Below are 16,253 nucleotides of genomic sequence, written 5' to 3' on the forward strand. Positions count from 1 at the left end.
GACAAACCGATTCATTGAAGAAAAAGAAGAATAAACCTTTATTTGTCATGGGATGGACACACACACACGTGCAGGGAGCGACAACACCAACACACACACACACACACATGCGTGAATGTCCACAGATGAATATTTTTTCCAGCATTTTCCCATCCCTCCACCGAGGGCAGCCTGGAGCAGTGATCAGCCATGCCGAGCGGGGGCCAAGGCGACCGGGGGTCAAGTCCAAGTGCTCACCTGATGCCTGGCCAGGGACATGGGCAGGAGAGCAACCTGTTGTGCGTAGGTTTCATTAGGGTTCTTTGATCTACACTGATGTCCAAGCACACCTGTTTGCTTATCTCATGTTTGGTGAACATCAAGACAATGTTTCATCATGGAGTACACAAGAACATCATCTCCAATCACCATATAGGTAGCTAACACAAATATGTGATTTGATTTCATTATGCCTTGTCTTTGATGTCATCAGACGTGGCTCTAAGTACACAGACATCAATGTGTCTTGTTTACAGCTCTCCCAGCATGTGTGCAGCACAATGCTTCTAATTGCTTCCTTGCAGAAAAGGATAGAGGGCCACAGTCAGCCACAAGTGTAAAAAAAAAAAAAAACTTTAACATTGACTAAGACATATGTTTGTTACAGTATGCTGTGGATAGCTGTTAATTTAAAATCTGTTGGAACTAGGCTCTGGAAAATCTTTATGCAGCCAGGTGAGAAGAGTGCAGCCATGTGAAGGAAAAATCATCAAGACTAAGAAGATGAGAAATCACAGCATCTGCACAGGGCTCTGCAAGTTTGCGTTACTGTACGCACTCTGATCATAAAAGTTCATGAAAGTAGTTTTATACAAACTAATCGAATGCAAGCATACAACATACGTGCACATGTAGTGCTACACACACACTGTCCAGTCCTACACACTCACACGCGCACACACACACACACACACACACACTGCCCACATGCGGGTGTGAGGGATGAAGACGGAGCGGAGCTGGGTGTCAGCAGCAGGTGAGCAGTAGCTGTGCAGCGGGGCCATGGAGATAAGGAGAGATGAGGTGGGCGCTAGGCTGAGTCCTGTCAGTATACACGCATGCCTGTGTACACACTGGGTGTTAAAAGCTAGCAGACAGGTCTGACTGAGGCTGGATCTAACCTGTGATTGATCACTGAGGTTCAGGCCGAGTTCAGGGGAGGTCTCTGCCATTGTGGGCAAATGATTGACAGGCTTAAAATGGGATGATGGAATATTATCAGGAAGCCATTTGTAATGCAGGGCCAACCGGAATCACACAGGGGCGTTGTCTCGCTGGAATGAAGTCATCCATCACCTCAACTTGGTATCTGATTAGGTCATGAGGGTTTTTTGGAAGAGAAATATTTTGTTTCTTGTTGCCTCAGTAATACAGACAGACATGTGATGCTGTGAAATGTCACCCAGTGAAAGAGAATAGTCATGTTAAAAGAACTGTCTCTTGACGATGTTTTCACATGGAGAAGTACAACTGTAAGATTATTACAGTGGACAGCTATTTATGTGGCATTTTTATTATAGTATTAGGCTATTGAGAAGTCTACACTTTCTCTGAATCATTCTTTCAAGTATAAAATTCACATCTTTAAAACAAACAAAAAACTTTCACAACAATAAAAAATAAAATAAAAATACTATCTTAAATAACTGGAATCAAAAAGAAAGAAACGCAAATCAACCGATTGACTACTACAGTACCTCGTTCCGTCGAAACAGCCCAACCTTCTCCTGGTGTTTTCTCTGGCCCCTGTCCCTTTAATAAACTCATGGTTATCTACTGTAACAAATGTCTCGCTGCCATCAAGTCCAGGCGAGGAGGGAGGAGTTTTTAATGTTCAGTTTGTTCTATGGATCGATGTTTGCTGGCATCGCCTCACCCTGCCTGTGCTGTGCGTAATACCATTACCCAAACGTTTTACGCTTGTCCCTCCACATATTCAATACCGTACTCTGAAAACTGACAGACAGACGTCGCCGTAAGGCTTTGATGGACCAAAACGGAAAGAAAAGAAGACGATCTACCCTGCAGGACATCTAGGAACAAGGTGAAAAATAATCACTCCTACATCTGCTTTGCCCAGGCAACGTTTCCGACTGGATTCTACAAGGAGAGAGCAGAAGTAGCCGACTCAGACAGCAAAATAAAGACTTGCTGTTTCGCTTTCTCTCTCTCTCTCTGCATGGACTATCTTAGCCCGCAATAGACCAATTTCACCTGGGCAGAGTGAACGTGAACCACGAGTTCAAAAATGCCACGGAGGAAACAGCAAGCGCCGAAACGGGCTGCGGGTAAGGAGGACTTGACTCTCATCATATGGGTCACGAACAATATTACATTTTGCTACATTGTCAACACATGCGTTAAGTAAATGTTTGATGTATTTAATTATAAACTGAAATGTTAAAAGTAGTATAACATGATAGTTTACACCCGTCGAACAACACAATGCGCCCTATTACTGGACGATGGAGATTCACTCCAACTGTCGTGATATAACGTTTAAGGCATTGATAAAAGTTTTCTGTGGCCTATTAACCTATTTTTGAACACGTACACTTAGCGTTATTTCTCTCGCCAGGGTGTAAGTGTTATTCGTATTTGACTATAGCTTCTGAATTTTATTGTCCAGATTTTATATTGCCAATGTGTGGGCTGCATTTTATCCTACCCAAAAGTTTGCTCGTACAGTAATGACCCAAAGCAGTCGCAGAATCGGAAAGACGCAAATCAAAAGCAGACATGCGAAATATCAGATGTGCCTCGAGTATCTGAAACAGATGAACTTTGCATGAACTCCTAATATCTCATACATTGAAGAACGCTATTTCACGTGCGTCGTGCACGCACACACACACACACACACAGTCCCCCCCCTCCACTCTTTCTGTCTGTGACACACACATACACAAACACACTCCCAGAAACCCCATGAATTTGAAAGTGTGGAACAGAAACATATAGCCTAACAGAAACAGAAACAATAGCCTCTTTTGTTAGTATGGAATAGTTTAAAGAGCATTGATACGCTTTGAATCATGCTTTACCTCACATTACACATGCACATAGTCTTAACATGTTTGGATGATGCTAGTTGATATTATTTAGTCCAAATAATACATCAGTATCCAAAAGTAGACTTCTTTATAAAGAGGTGTGTGTGTGAGTGCATTGTTGGTGTCTGTGTGTACATTGCCCTATATAGTCCGTGGCCTGGGTCATGGTGATACTTCACAGTGAAATTAGAAACATTGAACCTAATGTAACATAGGTGGTTATATGACAGTGTTAATGCTATGCACACTCCAGACAGGGATTCAAGGGCTTTAGCTTAGTGAGTGTGCATGTCTTTGATGCCAAGGGCTGACCCCGGTCACGTTACTGTTGCATTAAAAGCTTTTTTGAGGCCTATCATTACATGAGACCCATCAGTAGAGTCTCACCTTAATATCTCTTTCCTTTATGCTTTTTACTTACTTTGTGGGAAATTACAAATAAATGAAGTCACAACAAACAAAATGTTATGAAAAATTCTAAGTGCAACTATAGTGTCACTTTAATAATTTCAGTTACTATACACATTTTAAAGTATGACCACATGTTCTGGACAGTAATTGGCGTGAATGCCCACCAGAACTAGGCCATGCTTGAGTGGACATCCTTGACCTTATTTTTACTAATGTTTATAACACAATGTAATTACACATTGTTATTGAAGTGACTGAAAAAGATTGAGTTGATTCATAAAGAGAGGGGTAATTTGATGGTGTGGTGGGGGTATCTTTTGTAGATGTGGATGTTGTTCTCTGGTTGCAGTGGGTTGAGGAGTTATCTGTCTTTATTATGGCTGCGGATGTACAAGCAGATGGTGATTGTTCTCTGCCAATAATGGCGGTTCTTTATACCCACTAAAGATACTGAGACCCTTATCTAACAGTCACACACTCAGTTCATTACAGTACACACATTCTCAGAGAAAGGCACCCAAAACCGACACTTTTTTCCCACATTTTAGTCAGTAAAATCCCCTTTCTTAAAAACAATGTCCCTAGTATTATTCAGAGAACTTTTGAGAAGATGCCTAAGCGATCCCTTTACACGCTCTCAGCTGCCTTGCCTGTAATCTGGTAAATGTGTCAGCCCTATAGAGAAATAAGCTTTCCAGAAGAGTTTCTTCATTGTTGAGGTAATTGTCTCCTCTTTGACAGGCACATTCATCAGTGGCTTAATGGTCAATCAAAAGTTGGCAGGCAGAGTGTTTTCATTCTTTCCTATCCACTACATTAGGAATACTTAATCAAAATGTCTCCCGGTAATGGCTGTGAAGAGTTCATGACTGACTGATCCGTTGTCTGTGCCGATAGAAAATTAACAGCTCGGCACTGGAGAGATGTGGGCCTGCAGATAAACAAATTGTGCATTAATATTTCATCTTCAAGACCTGGGATGTGCTATCAGGCGGCGGAATATTCCTGGGCTGTGTTGTCATTTCTCTCGCTCTCTCTTTTTCTGTATTCTTGAAGGCTCTTTGCAGCTGTAACTCATTTCGCTTGATGACTTTACTGGGGTTACAGAGAGTGACGACAAATTGATTACCTGGCAGAGCAAGAATGGAGAGAAGAGAGACGCGGACTGACAGTCATGTTATAATAATATGTTTAATGATGTGTGGAGGGGGAACAAGGAAAGAGGGGTATTGAAATAAGACCATGGAAGATGCAAGAAATAGGTTTCCTTTTTTTGTAGTGCTCTTAAAGACGTAGTGTCTCTCTCAGTCGAGGTTTTATTTTGCAAGGTGGTGTAAGAAGGCCATTCTCAGGCCTCTCACACATTAATTCACAGGACAGTTGGTTTCCAGGGTGCTTCGGCCCCCCTGGAGGATTGTGTTATTAATAGGCATATTTGTAAATTGGAGACTACAGACATGCGTGTAAAGGGCAGTGTATTTGATTTACTTTTTCAGCACACTTTGAGTGTAAGGGTTATTTAAAGTGACTATTACTGGCTTGTATAATATACAACATGCAAAACCTACAGTTTGTGAGGCCAGAAATATCACTATTAAGTGAACAATAGGTGTTGGCAGTATCCTGTTTTATTGTATTCCACTGTATATAAACGGAAAACTTTGAAGTAGATCAATGACATTTTTACTTGAAGGAGGACCATACTTTTTTTTTCCAGCTGTGAATGTGTTTCTCTTATCGGTTGTACGATAGCTCTGTGCCTCAAACAGTTAGCCCAATTTGCTGTTAACAAGATAAATTGGAGAACAGACAAAGGCATTAAGTGTTGCAGTGCCAGTAAGTGACTGACAGCAGCTTGTGGGAATTGGCTAGCTGAAATTCCTCCTAAGTGGTTTGTTCTGGAAACATCTTACAATCAAGGCAGATGTTGTTTATCCAGTTTAGGTACAAAAAAAGCCAATCCAATGCACCAATTTGAATGACAAAAGCTTAAAATAAAATGGCACCAAAACGCCCTGTTTCTCTTTAAAGATTGCCACCTTTTTATAACTCTTTGTTAATTACAGCTTTTTTTATACTATTTGTATTTATTTCCAATATACAATTATTTGAATGACAAAAGCACAACACGGTAAATTGTGGGCTTGTGATGGACCAAAAAAGGAGAGATTTGAAATCCAAGTGTGAAATGAGGACAAAGCGAACAATATGCTGAAGGGGTCTCTGATGAGATGACTGTGGTGACAATCATTTGCCCATCAAGGTTGCGTGACAGCTCAGATTCTACCATTCCATCCTACACTCCATTGAATCACTGAGTGATATCATCAACAGTGACCACTGAAGTATGGCATTGTTCTCTTATAGTGAGATTCAGCCTTCTGTTATCGTGTTCCCAAGTTCCCAATCATTTTAGACCATTGTTCTGACTCTGGATATGTGTGAGGAAATGTTAAGAGTTGAGGTTGCTGGTTTTGGCCTTCTCTCCGAGAGATGTCTTTATCATCTGGCTTCATCATCTGGCTTCATCATCTGGAATGTTCTCACAATAATAAAACAATAAAGTAATAGAGGGCTGTTTAGTGAGTAATCTCATTGCATTTCCTACTGCATGCCAGGGAGGTGACAGGTGTGGATAGCTAATAGTTTGGGAGGTTTTTGTTTGTCTGAGAGGCAGACAGGGTGGTGCACTGTCTAGGTGATATGAACAGAGACTCTTGTGCCCTGGAGCATAGTGATCTCTCCTCCTCCCTCTTGTGTGGAAAAAGGCTGTTATGATTGGTCTCAAGGCAAGTGCCTGAGCAGTGTTGCACCTCGATGCAGCAGCCTCTCATTCACCTTGCCTTCCCTCTGAGACCTGCACTAGTTTCCAGGCAAATGACACAATTTGATATGCCGTTGGGGTGATTCATGTGGATGATGTTTCCATGTGATCATCGCTGCAGAAAAGGCAATTTCTTGTTATGATTTTTTTTTCCTCATTAAGTCCGACAATAACTCGAATATTGGGAGAGTTTATTGCAAGCAGGCTAAAACTCATTATTTCTGCCAGACATACCAAGTACAAAAGAAATTATGTTACGGTATTTTGTCCAGGTCCCTACAGATATACTGATTTAAGAGACCGAAATAGGGACAAGTCGGAATCCCTGCAGTAGGCCAGCTAATCCTCAGTCTGTGGACTTTGAGGAAGTGAACAGAGTTGTTAGCACAGTAACTTTGTGCTTCTGCTACTGATTACACAAAGAAGCAAGTTTGTAATAAAGTACAATAAAATACAAGCTTGTGTATTCTTATATGCATAGCGTAATTAGCACTTCCATTACACAGCACACTGTCCTATGTCATCCGTACGCATATAACCTATCAATTGCCTTATGATCCACGTGTGTCCTGTTCCTTCCATGCACAATGTAGGTAAAAAGAGAACCCCAAACTGACAGTTGTTGACCTGAACATATAATATATATAGCCAGTCAGGAGATCTAAATGTCGGCCATATGGTTAGGAAGTTGTTCCATACAATCAGGGCTGGATCAGATTTCCAACCACAGATGCTTATTTAAAGAGTCTAGTGCATCTGCCGTGGCCTCAGTCACAGATAAGTACCTCTTGGTAGTAAGACAACGATGCTCTCTTATTTCAGAGGCACCATTTCTACAAGGACATGAACAGGTACAAACATTCAAGACAATGACAGTGTCTTGAATCATTGTGTCACTTAGCTGGTCCCCGTACACACAATCTCCCAAATTGTTCACTGAAAAAAACTGTAGTATGAACCTAGATGAATAAATACAATTTATCTTAACATATTCAAAGGTATTTCAATGTAATTGAATGAAAATAGGAGGATAGTATTCACCAACAAATAAGAATAGCATGATACAATGCACAGTTGTCTCAGAATATGATAACACCCAAAACACAGCGAAAGCATTAATCTGAAGTTATCCGTGGTGTACCTGATTTGCTTCTAATCAAATCCTTAATAGGCTTCAATTAAGATTTATTATGCAAATTAACCCTCAGCAGTTACTGTCTGCAGGAGCAGGAGCTACGACAATATTGTGCTAATGGTGTGATCTGTAACAATTACAAAGGTAAACTGTCTTCACACTGCATGCTCTGTGCTCTTCACAGAGGTCAGTGTGGTCAATTTGGGTTGGAATGTGTGTTTGTAAAGGTTCTATATTTAACATACCATTATCTTAACATCTGTTCTTTCATTTGTTTAGTTTTGTTCAGTTATGAGCAGAGGAGAAAAACATTTTGTGCGCTAGTTAGTTTTCTAACTTAATAACTTCAAAACGTTAGCTTAACATTATCACCCATTCCAAATGTAGCTTTACTAACGACCATCGTAAAAATATGATTAGCAAATGTATGTATGGAAATTGCATTTGTTAAGGAAATAAACAGGAAGTCTTTATCTGAGGTGTGAAGATATTCATGCTGCTTCGTGATTAGAGAAGCAAGGCCTTTAAGACAACCCACTAAAACACAGGAGGGTTAGGAAGTTGTGAACCTTGCACTTTCTCTAACTTCATTTAACATGGAGGCTGATGGCTGTCTGGCAGCTTTATAGCTGACACATTTTATGAGTCGTCACGCAGTGCAATTACATAGGACCTAATTTGATGAATCAACTCAATGTTCTGTCGTTTCACTTGACCTCACAGGCCTGTGCTCCCCATTCTCTAGACTGGGGTCAAACTGAGGCTTTCACGTTTTTACTCATCCAATCACATTGTCTGGGAGTGAAACACTAAGACATGCTGCTCCTATTACAACCAATCTAGTTGGTGCTATGTCCAAGGTATCAATCGCTATATGTAATTTGAATATGCACTAAGCACCAGACACATATTTTGCAATCAATCAATTCATAATTTGACAAGACCCATGACGTTTCTAAATGTATGCAATATTTGCAGATTAAACATATTTTTGGAATTACAAAGTTTTTCAAATAATGACTCAATTGTTCATTTTGGCCATGTTAGAAATATATACCATAAATATGCAACAAACAATGTCTCATGTTCTGCTCTGTTGATGTGCTTTTTAAGCTTTAAATAGTTTTCCTGCGTGCAGAGCCAGTCTGTTGAAACTAACAGCTTAATTGAAACTCATTAAATGGCAGTGACAGCTTAGGTGTCCGTGTTGAATATAGAATAATTCTTTTGTACTTACAACTTGATTAAGGGGAACCACTGAACATATTAATGTATCAACGCCTTGTTCTGAATACACTTCACATAGCCAACCACAGTAACAGGAACACTCAAATACAAAGTCGCCATAACAAGACAAGGAAAAACAGATAACAATGTAAAAAATAATTATGTTAACTTATCACTGCATTTATTCAGCCAGGGCTTAAAATAACATAGTGATTTGTTGACAGGGGTATGAAAAGTGTGCAGCCTGTATCATGACAAATAAAAATGAGAGGCATTTGGAATTGGTTTAAAATTGACTGTCCTTGTAATGAGTGTATGACAAATGGTATAATTTAGGGAAAGAAAACGAACGGGGGCAAACCAACGATATTATTCCAGTGCCTTTTTTATATGCTGTGAAGATAAACACATTTCACTTAAAATGACCAGAATGTGATATTGTCCAGCACAGTAATTTTAACATGTCTCACAATATATAATTAATGCAGGTCACTAGTTACAATCAGACTTGGATCAATAACATGTATGAGTATTGAAATTGTGAAATTGAAAGTGAACATATTTGATTGTAGGCCTAGTTGAGGTGTTTTTGGTTCATTTGTTTTTTTTCCATAGGGTAAGAACATACAAGCCCATGTCTAGTTACAACAATGTATCATATTATTTAGTTATTTTTCCATTGTAAAAATTGTACCATGTATCAAATGCTTATCACTGTCAGATTACCAGGGCCAAGTTGCATCTCACATTGCTGAAATCTGACTAAAACAATGTTACAAAACACAACTTTTTTTTCTGAGGGTAAAAAAAGGGGGATTTCCGAAGAGGATGGATTTACAGCTCTGTTCATCCTCACATGATTAATATTACACAGGGAGGTCTTTGTACAGGAAGAAGCATGTCTAATAGCAGGCCAACTGTATCTGACTAAAAGCAAACATGGTGCCAAAGGCTTCCTGTACAGAAACTGACTTGACGCATCATGAAAGCTTCATGTGGGTGTGGGGTGATGTCATCCACCAGATTTGAGCCGATTTGAGAGCACAAATGTTTTACGACTGATTGGACAAATGCATCTTTGGTATGTCAACAAAGGCAGATGAAAAAAAGGAAACAGGCAAGTTTTCCGGAGGAACTGCTATCAAAGCAAGGATAGGGTTGGATTAAACAAGTAAGTTATACTTCCTGTATTTATACAGGTTTTCAAGGCTTCTCTACTCAGTGATACCAGCGACCTTTGTAATAACTCAATGCATCCACAAAGGGTAGGGGTCTATCAGGAGAGGCTCATTTTTGGTATTCATCTCCCTCCCCTGATCACAGGAATTTCAGGGTCTCCTTGTCCTTCCTTTTTCCCATGCTCATCATATTTCTCAATACATGTGAGGTGAGTTAGTGAACAATTCAAACATACGTCAGCCTGCCTACAAATATGCAGAAATACTGTAAGTGTTCCTCTCATGGATACACTGGTTTTGTGAACCAACTACAGCAGTGTTTATTTTTTTTAACGAGTGCCAGAGATAGGAAGACCTCAGAAACTCAACTTCAATGTGGTAGTCTCTGTAGGACCTGCTGGCCAATCGTTTTGGAGTCCCAGAGTGAGTGTTGTGTGTGTGGGTAAGCCTGGAAGGAGGGAGGGAGGGGGGGGGCTTTGTAGGATCCTCTCTCTAATACCTGCCACTGCATTGCCAGAGCAGGGAGAGGCTGGATTCAATGGGAAGAAAGACACTAAAGCACTGTATAGCAGAATAATCTCTGTTCTCGTGCAGTTTTGTCACTTAGATTCTGGTGTTTTCTGTGGTTTATGGAAATTGGTTATGGAAAATTGTAAAGGTTCGAATTAGGATGTGAAGAAAAATGATGTAAACGTGATTATTCAACTCTAAAAAGAATACATTAATCCCAACATAAATTGACTAAGAAATTGTCTTTGTATTTTTAGCATGAGTATCTCTCTGTCCCCTCTGGCCATTTTAAAGATGCAGGAAGTGGCCATTTTCTCCATGTCAGGGGAAGGTCAGTGTTGACATGAGCAACGTTATGTCTGGTAAAACTGAGACCATTTGGACAGTCTGTCTGTCTGCCTGTCTGTCTGTCTCACTTTCTCTGTCTGTCTGCGTGGCTTGTCCAACCAACACTATGGACTAGTGTCTCCCTGGTAACTGTTGTCTGTGGGGAGTTGATCTCGACAACGTCACAGAGGTCACACATAGATCATAGCCATCGCCGGGGGCTGTGACATCAACACTGAGTTGCTTCAGCAGGACAGAACACAGGCCAGTCTGGGGATAAACACACAGGGCTGGATGAATACATCTCTCTGTGCTGCGGGACACATACTTTAAGATGCTTATTGACAGGGCTTGATTTAACTTCACTTTCCAAATCATCAGACCCACCCCTTTTCTTCTTGTTTCAACCCCACCTCTACCCCCAATGAACTCTCATTTTCATTTGCTGAAACACAAAAGGGGAGGATCTAAAAGCCTTTAATCATGACTTCCTGGTCACTTTCTCTTGCCTGATCAATCAAAGAGATGCATGTGGCTGTCAGAACACAATATGCCACAACAACACCCGCAGGACACTGGGATCGAGTATTATCTAGGTTTTTCTGTGAGTTTGTGTGTGTTTGTGTGCGTGTGCTTGTTTGTGGAAATAATCATGTGTGTTAACGGCAGTCCTCATCCACTTTGAACAAACTGTACATGTGTCTGTGTGTGTCATTATGCATGTGTGTTTCCTACATGCTCCGTAGCGGCCCTCCCTCTCTGGCAGCAACCCATCTGAGAGGTTCCGGTACTGTCCAGACGCATCCTTTAGGGACCTCATCAGCCCCTGGATTTCCTTCCCCTCTCGCCTGAGGGCATCCATATTCATTTCCTCCTCTGATTTGGGGAAAATGATGAAAGGCTGGCTTTTTTCCCATCTCCTATTTCCTGCCAAGGTTGCCTGCATTACAACACAACGTAAATCGGCACAGACCTGCAAACTCACTCCCATTTGGACAGGACTAGTCGTACAGTATTGCACCATGTAAAATGGAAAGCTCAGTGATTACTGATGCAATGTGAGCTAAGTGACAAAAAGGAGATTCGTCGACTTGGCTTTTTGGGTTGTGCTCCTTAGAGTGCGAGTGTTGATCTGCTAGTTAGCTACATGAATCATCCACATATGCATATCTTATTTAGACTCAGATCTACTTTAGTGTCCTCTTAGAGGTCTGCTTCTCATCATGAAAAGAAAAAAAAACTCATTCACTCTGAAGTTATTAGCGCTTGATGATATCATAGAGATAACTCCGGCGGTTTGAAATAACCCTGTGATTAAACTGGTGGGTGTATATTTATTTTCTTACTGAGGACGGGAAATGAAACATAATAAAAGTTACAGTCACATAACCAAACTCTGTAATTAGATGGTAGACTTTGATGATGCCCTGCACATGTGGCTGTTTATCTAAACCTCAGGTATTAGAGCAGGAGAGCCTAGGCACACGGGGCGGGGCCAACCAGCTCAGTGTGAGTCTGAAGGCTTTGGTTGCCATGTCGACCCTAAACACACATGTACACAGACGGCGAGGCCTGCAGAGAGAGGATCCTCCCCACCACTGGCTCAGATCAGGAGGGCTCTCTCCGGTCGCAGGAATGCTCTCCTGACTACAGGCACATTGAACAGAGTGTGTCTGCGGTTTGCAAACAGCCCACATTGATCATTATTCATGACAGACAGTCATATGGAGGCTTATGCTTATCCGAGCCTGAGTAACGCAGTGTTTGGGCTTCATTCGGCATAATAGAAACTTTATGTGTACAGTGCCTCAGCACAACTGCTGTTACTGTATGTAGAACGCCCCTTCTGTTGCTCTTGAAATACTGTAGGTGGTGTGATTCATTCCTGCGCTGACACTTGACAGAAACAGTGCTCAGATCATCTGCTTGTATGGAAACCCAAGCGGTTGCAAAATAGTGAGGTTATGACTTTGCTGTTTATTTCTCCAAGCAGTTGGTCATACATTGCAATAAGTATACAGTTGTTAAAAGTTGTCATCGACACTGTAGTGTACTTTCCTGCGCATGTGAAAAGGTGAGCAAGACTTTGTCAAAGCCTAGCTAGTTCAGTGCAGTGTACCATTAAATTGTTTAAGCAGTTTATGCACAGTGGGTTGCAGCACTGGTGGGTTGTGACTGGACTCCATCTTGAGTCTCGTGTTGCTAGAAGAAGCAAGAACACTTTGAGAGCTGGCTGGCTGTAGCACCAAACTCGGGCAGAAATTTTGGCCGGGAAGTAATTGACCCTCCTCTGAATGACACTGGCATAATTCACCTTAAAAGTTTGCACTGTCACCAGGATGAGCTAACTGTCTCCGTAAAATATATGGGTGCAATTTTCGAAATAGGTTTATAGCAATTCTTGGGAGAGGAGGGCAAGATAGTGATATTACTGACTTTATTACTGCAGCTGAACACCATCTAGCACCTTTCCCCTCTGTGTCTCTCTATTTCTCCACAGCAGAGAGTGGTGAGGGATCACACAGATCTTACATTGGAGGCACTTAAGGGAAGATTTGAAACCACTGTACAGCAATTCAGTACAGAAGGATGAAATGTTACCAAAACCACTTTAGCACCCATTCCTAAACCACACATTAGCAATATCTTAAAAAAAAAAAATATGTACGGTAAAAAGAGGCACACAACAGGGATAATAACATGGGGTATTGGAGGGCACATCATTAGAATTAGAACATATCACATATACTTTATGATTAAATAATAGGATTGAACTTGTAAACTAAACACTCAAGTGTCTTTCTGACTACAACATTACATTTTTTATAAATGCAAATGGATCCTTCCAATTGGTGCACTTTTTCTTCCCTTTAGTACCAAAAAAAACCTGATTTGACATCATGATATTTAAATGTACAGTGCCTGTATGGTGCATCTCAAAAATTGATCTTGACCTAGTGTTTGAACAAAAGCAACACTGTTACACTGCTATCCCCGGCTGATGCCACTCCCTCTCTGGCTCTCTGTGAATACTCTCCTTTAATAGTGTGATGGCTAGTAGCTAACAGAAAAAGTGGCTTATTTAGTGGGTTGAGGAAAGGTAGGCAGGACGAGGATGGGGTTTCTGTGACTGGCAGCAATCAATCACTCGGTGAGGGCAGGCTAATGAAGCAGGTTGTGGTTTATTAAAGTGCTAGCAGGGAAAAGATTACTGCAGGGCCCAAGTTTCCCAGAAACCCGACAGAGGACGGATACAGTGGCGTGCCTTTGACGGTTAGAGGCCAGCCATAAAGCAATCAAGGTGTTTACTCCACACTGGCTGCCATTATGTGACCTGGGTGTAAATGCAACTGCTTCTAAATTCTTTTCTTTTAGTATGTGAAGTGAAACATAAAAAATATGTGTTTGCTGATGTATGGACAAGCACAAAATGACACAGGGCCTAATTGTATCCAATTGTAGTTGGATAATTATTGTAACTGCCTCACAAAGTCAGCCACGTCAAGGAAATAGCAACAATACGTTGTAGGATTTTATTGGTTTGCTTTTTCAGTAATAGGCATTTTATATGTGTACTTAGCTCAGGAGGAAAAATAAAATAAGTTTCTGGTTTCAGATTAACATTCATATGTTGAGGGGTTTTGAAAACAAGACACATTTTTAAGGTGAAGTGTTAAAACCAGGGCACATAAAGATAGTTTAGAAGACAAATGGGCAGCGAGGGAGTGAAAAATGCAAAGCAGATGTTTTTCTCGCCATTTTTAATGGCAGGGAGACATTACTGATGCCATTACTGAGACCTTTTATGGCTTCTTTTAATCCCTCGACCCGCCCCAGGAAAGAAAGCCCTAGTGGTACAAAGTAGCCGCTTTACTTTAGGACGACAATTCAAAACCATTTTCATTTTGCCCCCTAATATGCGGTAGCATACGGTCTTAAAGAGCTTTCCTGGCAATTTTTCCTCTTTGAAATCAAAGGTAAGGAGGTGTTAGGATACACTCAGGTTAATACATCTTCTGCAATGATAAATAACACCCAAGCACAGCAACCCTTATTTTTATTTGGAATCCACTGCAATATGTTTATGTCATATTAATACAACTCTCGCTCACTTTCGGATGAACACAGTGAATTATGAACCATGTAACTACCAAAAACATTTAAGCTAGCCAAACATATTTACGTGTGGCATACTATTCAAGATGTCTGCTTCCTACATCACATTCAACCTGCAAAGCTCTAAGGAGCACTTCCAGGGATCTGGATGAGGCTAAAAATGAGGAGGAGATGAACTATATGGCTCCATCCCACAGTCCAGCCGGCAGTATATCAGCAAAATCGCAGCCGCATGGGCGTGTGTGTGAACGCGCTGTCCATAAATATCCCCGTCCCCCCATAGGGGCCCCTCTGATGGTGATGGCGAAAGGATGTCGCTGTCTGGGTGATGGAGTGCTCCTGGTCCTGGCCCTGGGCACATCCCCACGCTCAGAGCCCGAGTGGGAGGCCTACCGCTGAGCAGAGCAGAGCAGAGCGCTGGCCTGAGGGGGCTGTCTTAACGGCCAGAAGCCACACAGCAGCCGCAGCAGCAGTAGTAAAGCCCCCCCCCTCTCTCTCTCTCTCTCTCTCTCTCTCTCTCTCTCTCTCTCTCTCTCCCTCTTTATTCTCCCTTTCTCTCTCCTCCTCTCTAACACTCTTTATTCTATCTCCCCCCACTACTTCTCAAACTCTCTTTATCCCTTGGTGACTGATACAGGAGCAGGGACATTCTCTAAAATTCACTGCGCAGTCAGCCATACTATAAGCCAACATACAGTGTAGTAGAGCATTGTAGTGTTCTGTATATAAGAGGTTTGGTTTCTCAAATATTTTTACTCTTTTAATCTCCTCACTCTATGTCTTGCTCGACCATTGAGCTTATAAGAAATGTCCCTCTCTCTCTCTCTCTCTCTCTCTTTCTCTCTCTCCCTCTCTCTCTCTCTCTCTCTCTCTCTCTCTCTCTCTCTCTCTCTCTCTCTCACTCTCACTCTCTCTCACTCTCTCTCTCCCTCTCACACATACACACGTTGGGCACATTCTCACTGACTTACTGACTCACTAACTCACTCACTCACTCACTCACTGACTCAGGAACCTAAGATAATCACGGATCAGTAATTAGCCTTACTTTCTGTATTGTAATTGGGGGCAGAGGGAGGTTACTCATTCTGTAATGTTTTTTTCTTCCTTTCTGATAATTACACACTTTAGGTTGCTTGGACCAGCTTTCAGTGTTTTCCTTTTTTCTATCTCATCACAAGCAAGTTCTCATACATTCTTCTGTTACTGTAATGCAGTGGCTCTTGTGTTTTCCATAATTTAGTCACAGGGCAAATCTTTGAGAAACAGTTCCATTTTGTAACCACTGTCTTTCTATTCCTTTTTGGGTTTAGTACTTCTATACTGTCTTGAGTGGGCCTTGACAATGTCCAGGTCTGTCCCACTTGGCAAGAGAGAGAGACCAATAGAGAAAGGCAGAGTTTATTTCCTGTTCTTGTGAATCATATATCAGT

The 16,253-nt window shown here is 41.4% G+C and overlaps 1 protein-coding gene across 1 annotated transcript in view; it reads left to right on the forward strand.

Annotated features, from left to right (window-relative positions):
* The first annotated feature begins 2,020 nt into the window (after positions 1-2,020).
* Positions 2,021-16,253, forward strand: part of LOC136945876 (teashirt homolog 2) — a 31,797-nt gene continuing 17,564 nt past the window's right edge. Inside the window, exon 1 of the mRNA XM_067239972.1 lies at positions 2,021-2,327. Within this exon, the coding sequence (XP_067096073.1) occupies positions 2,288-2,327 (40 nt within the window). The 5' untranslated portion in view covers positions 2,021-2,287. The remainder of the gene's footprint in view (positions 2,328-16,253) is intronic.

This window comes from Osmerus mordax, chromosome 7, assembly GCF_038355195.1.
Source record: "Osmerus mordax isolate fOsmMor3 chromosome 7, fOsmMor3.pri, whole genome shotgun sequence".
In the NCBI taxonomy this organism is placed as follows: domain Eukaryota; kingdom Metazoa; phylum Chordata; class Actinopteri; order Osmeriformes; family Osmeridae; genus Osmerus; species Osmerus mordax.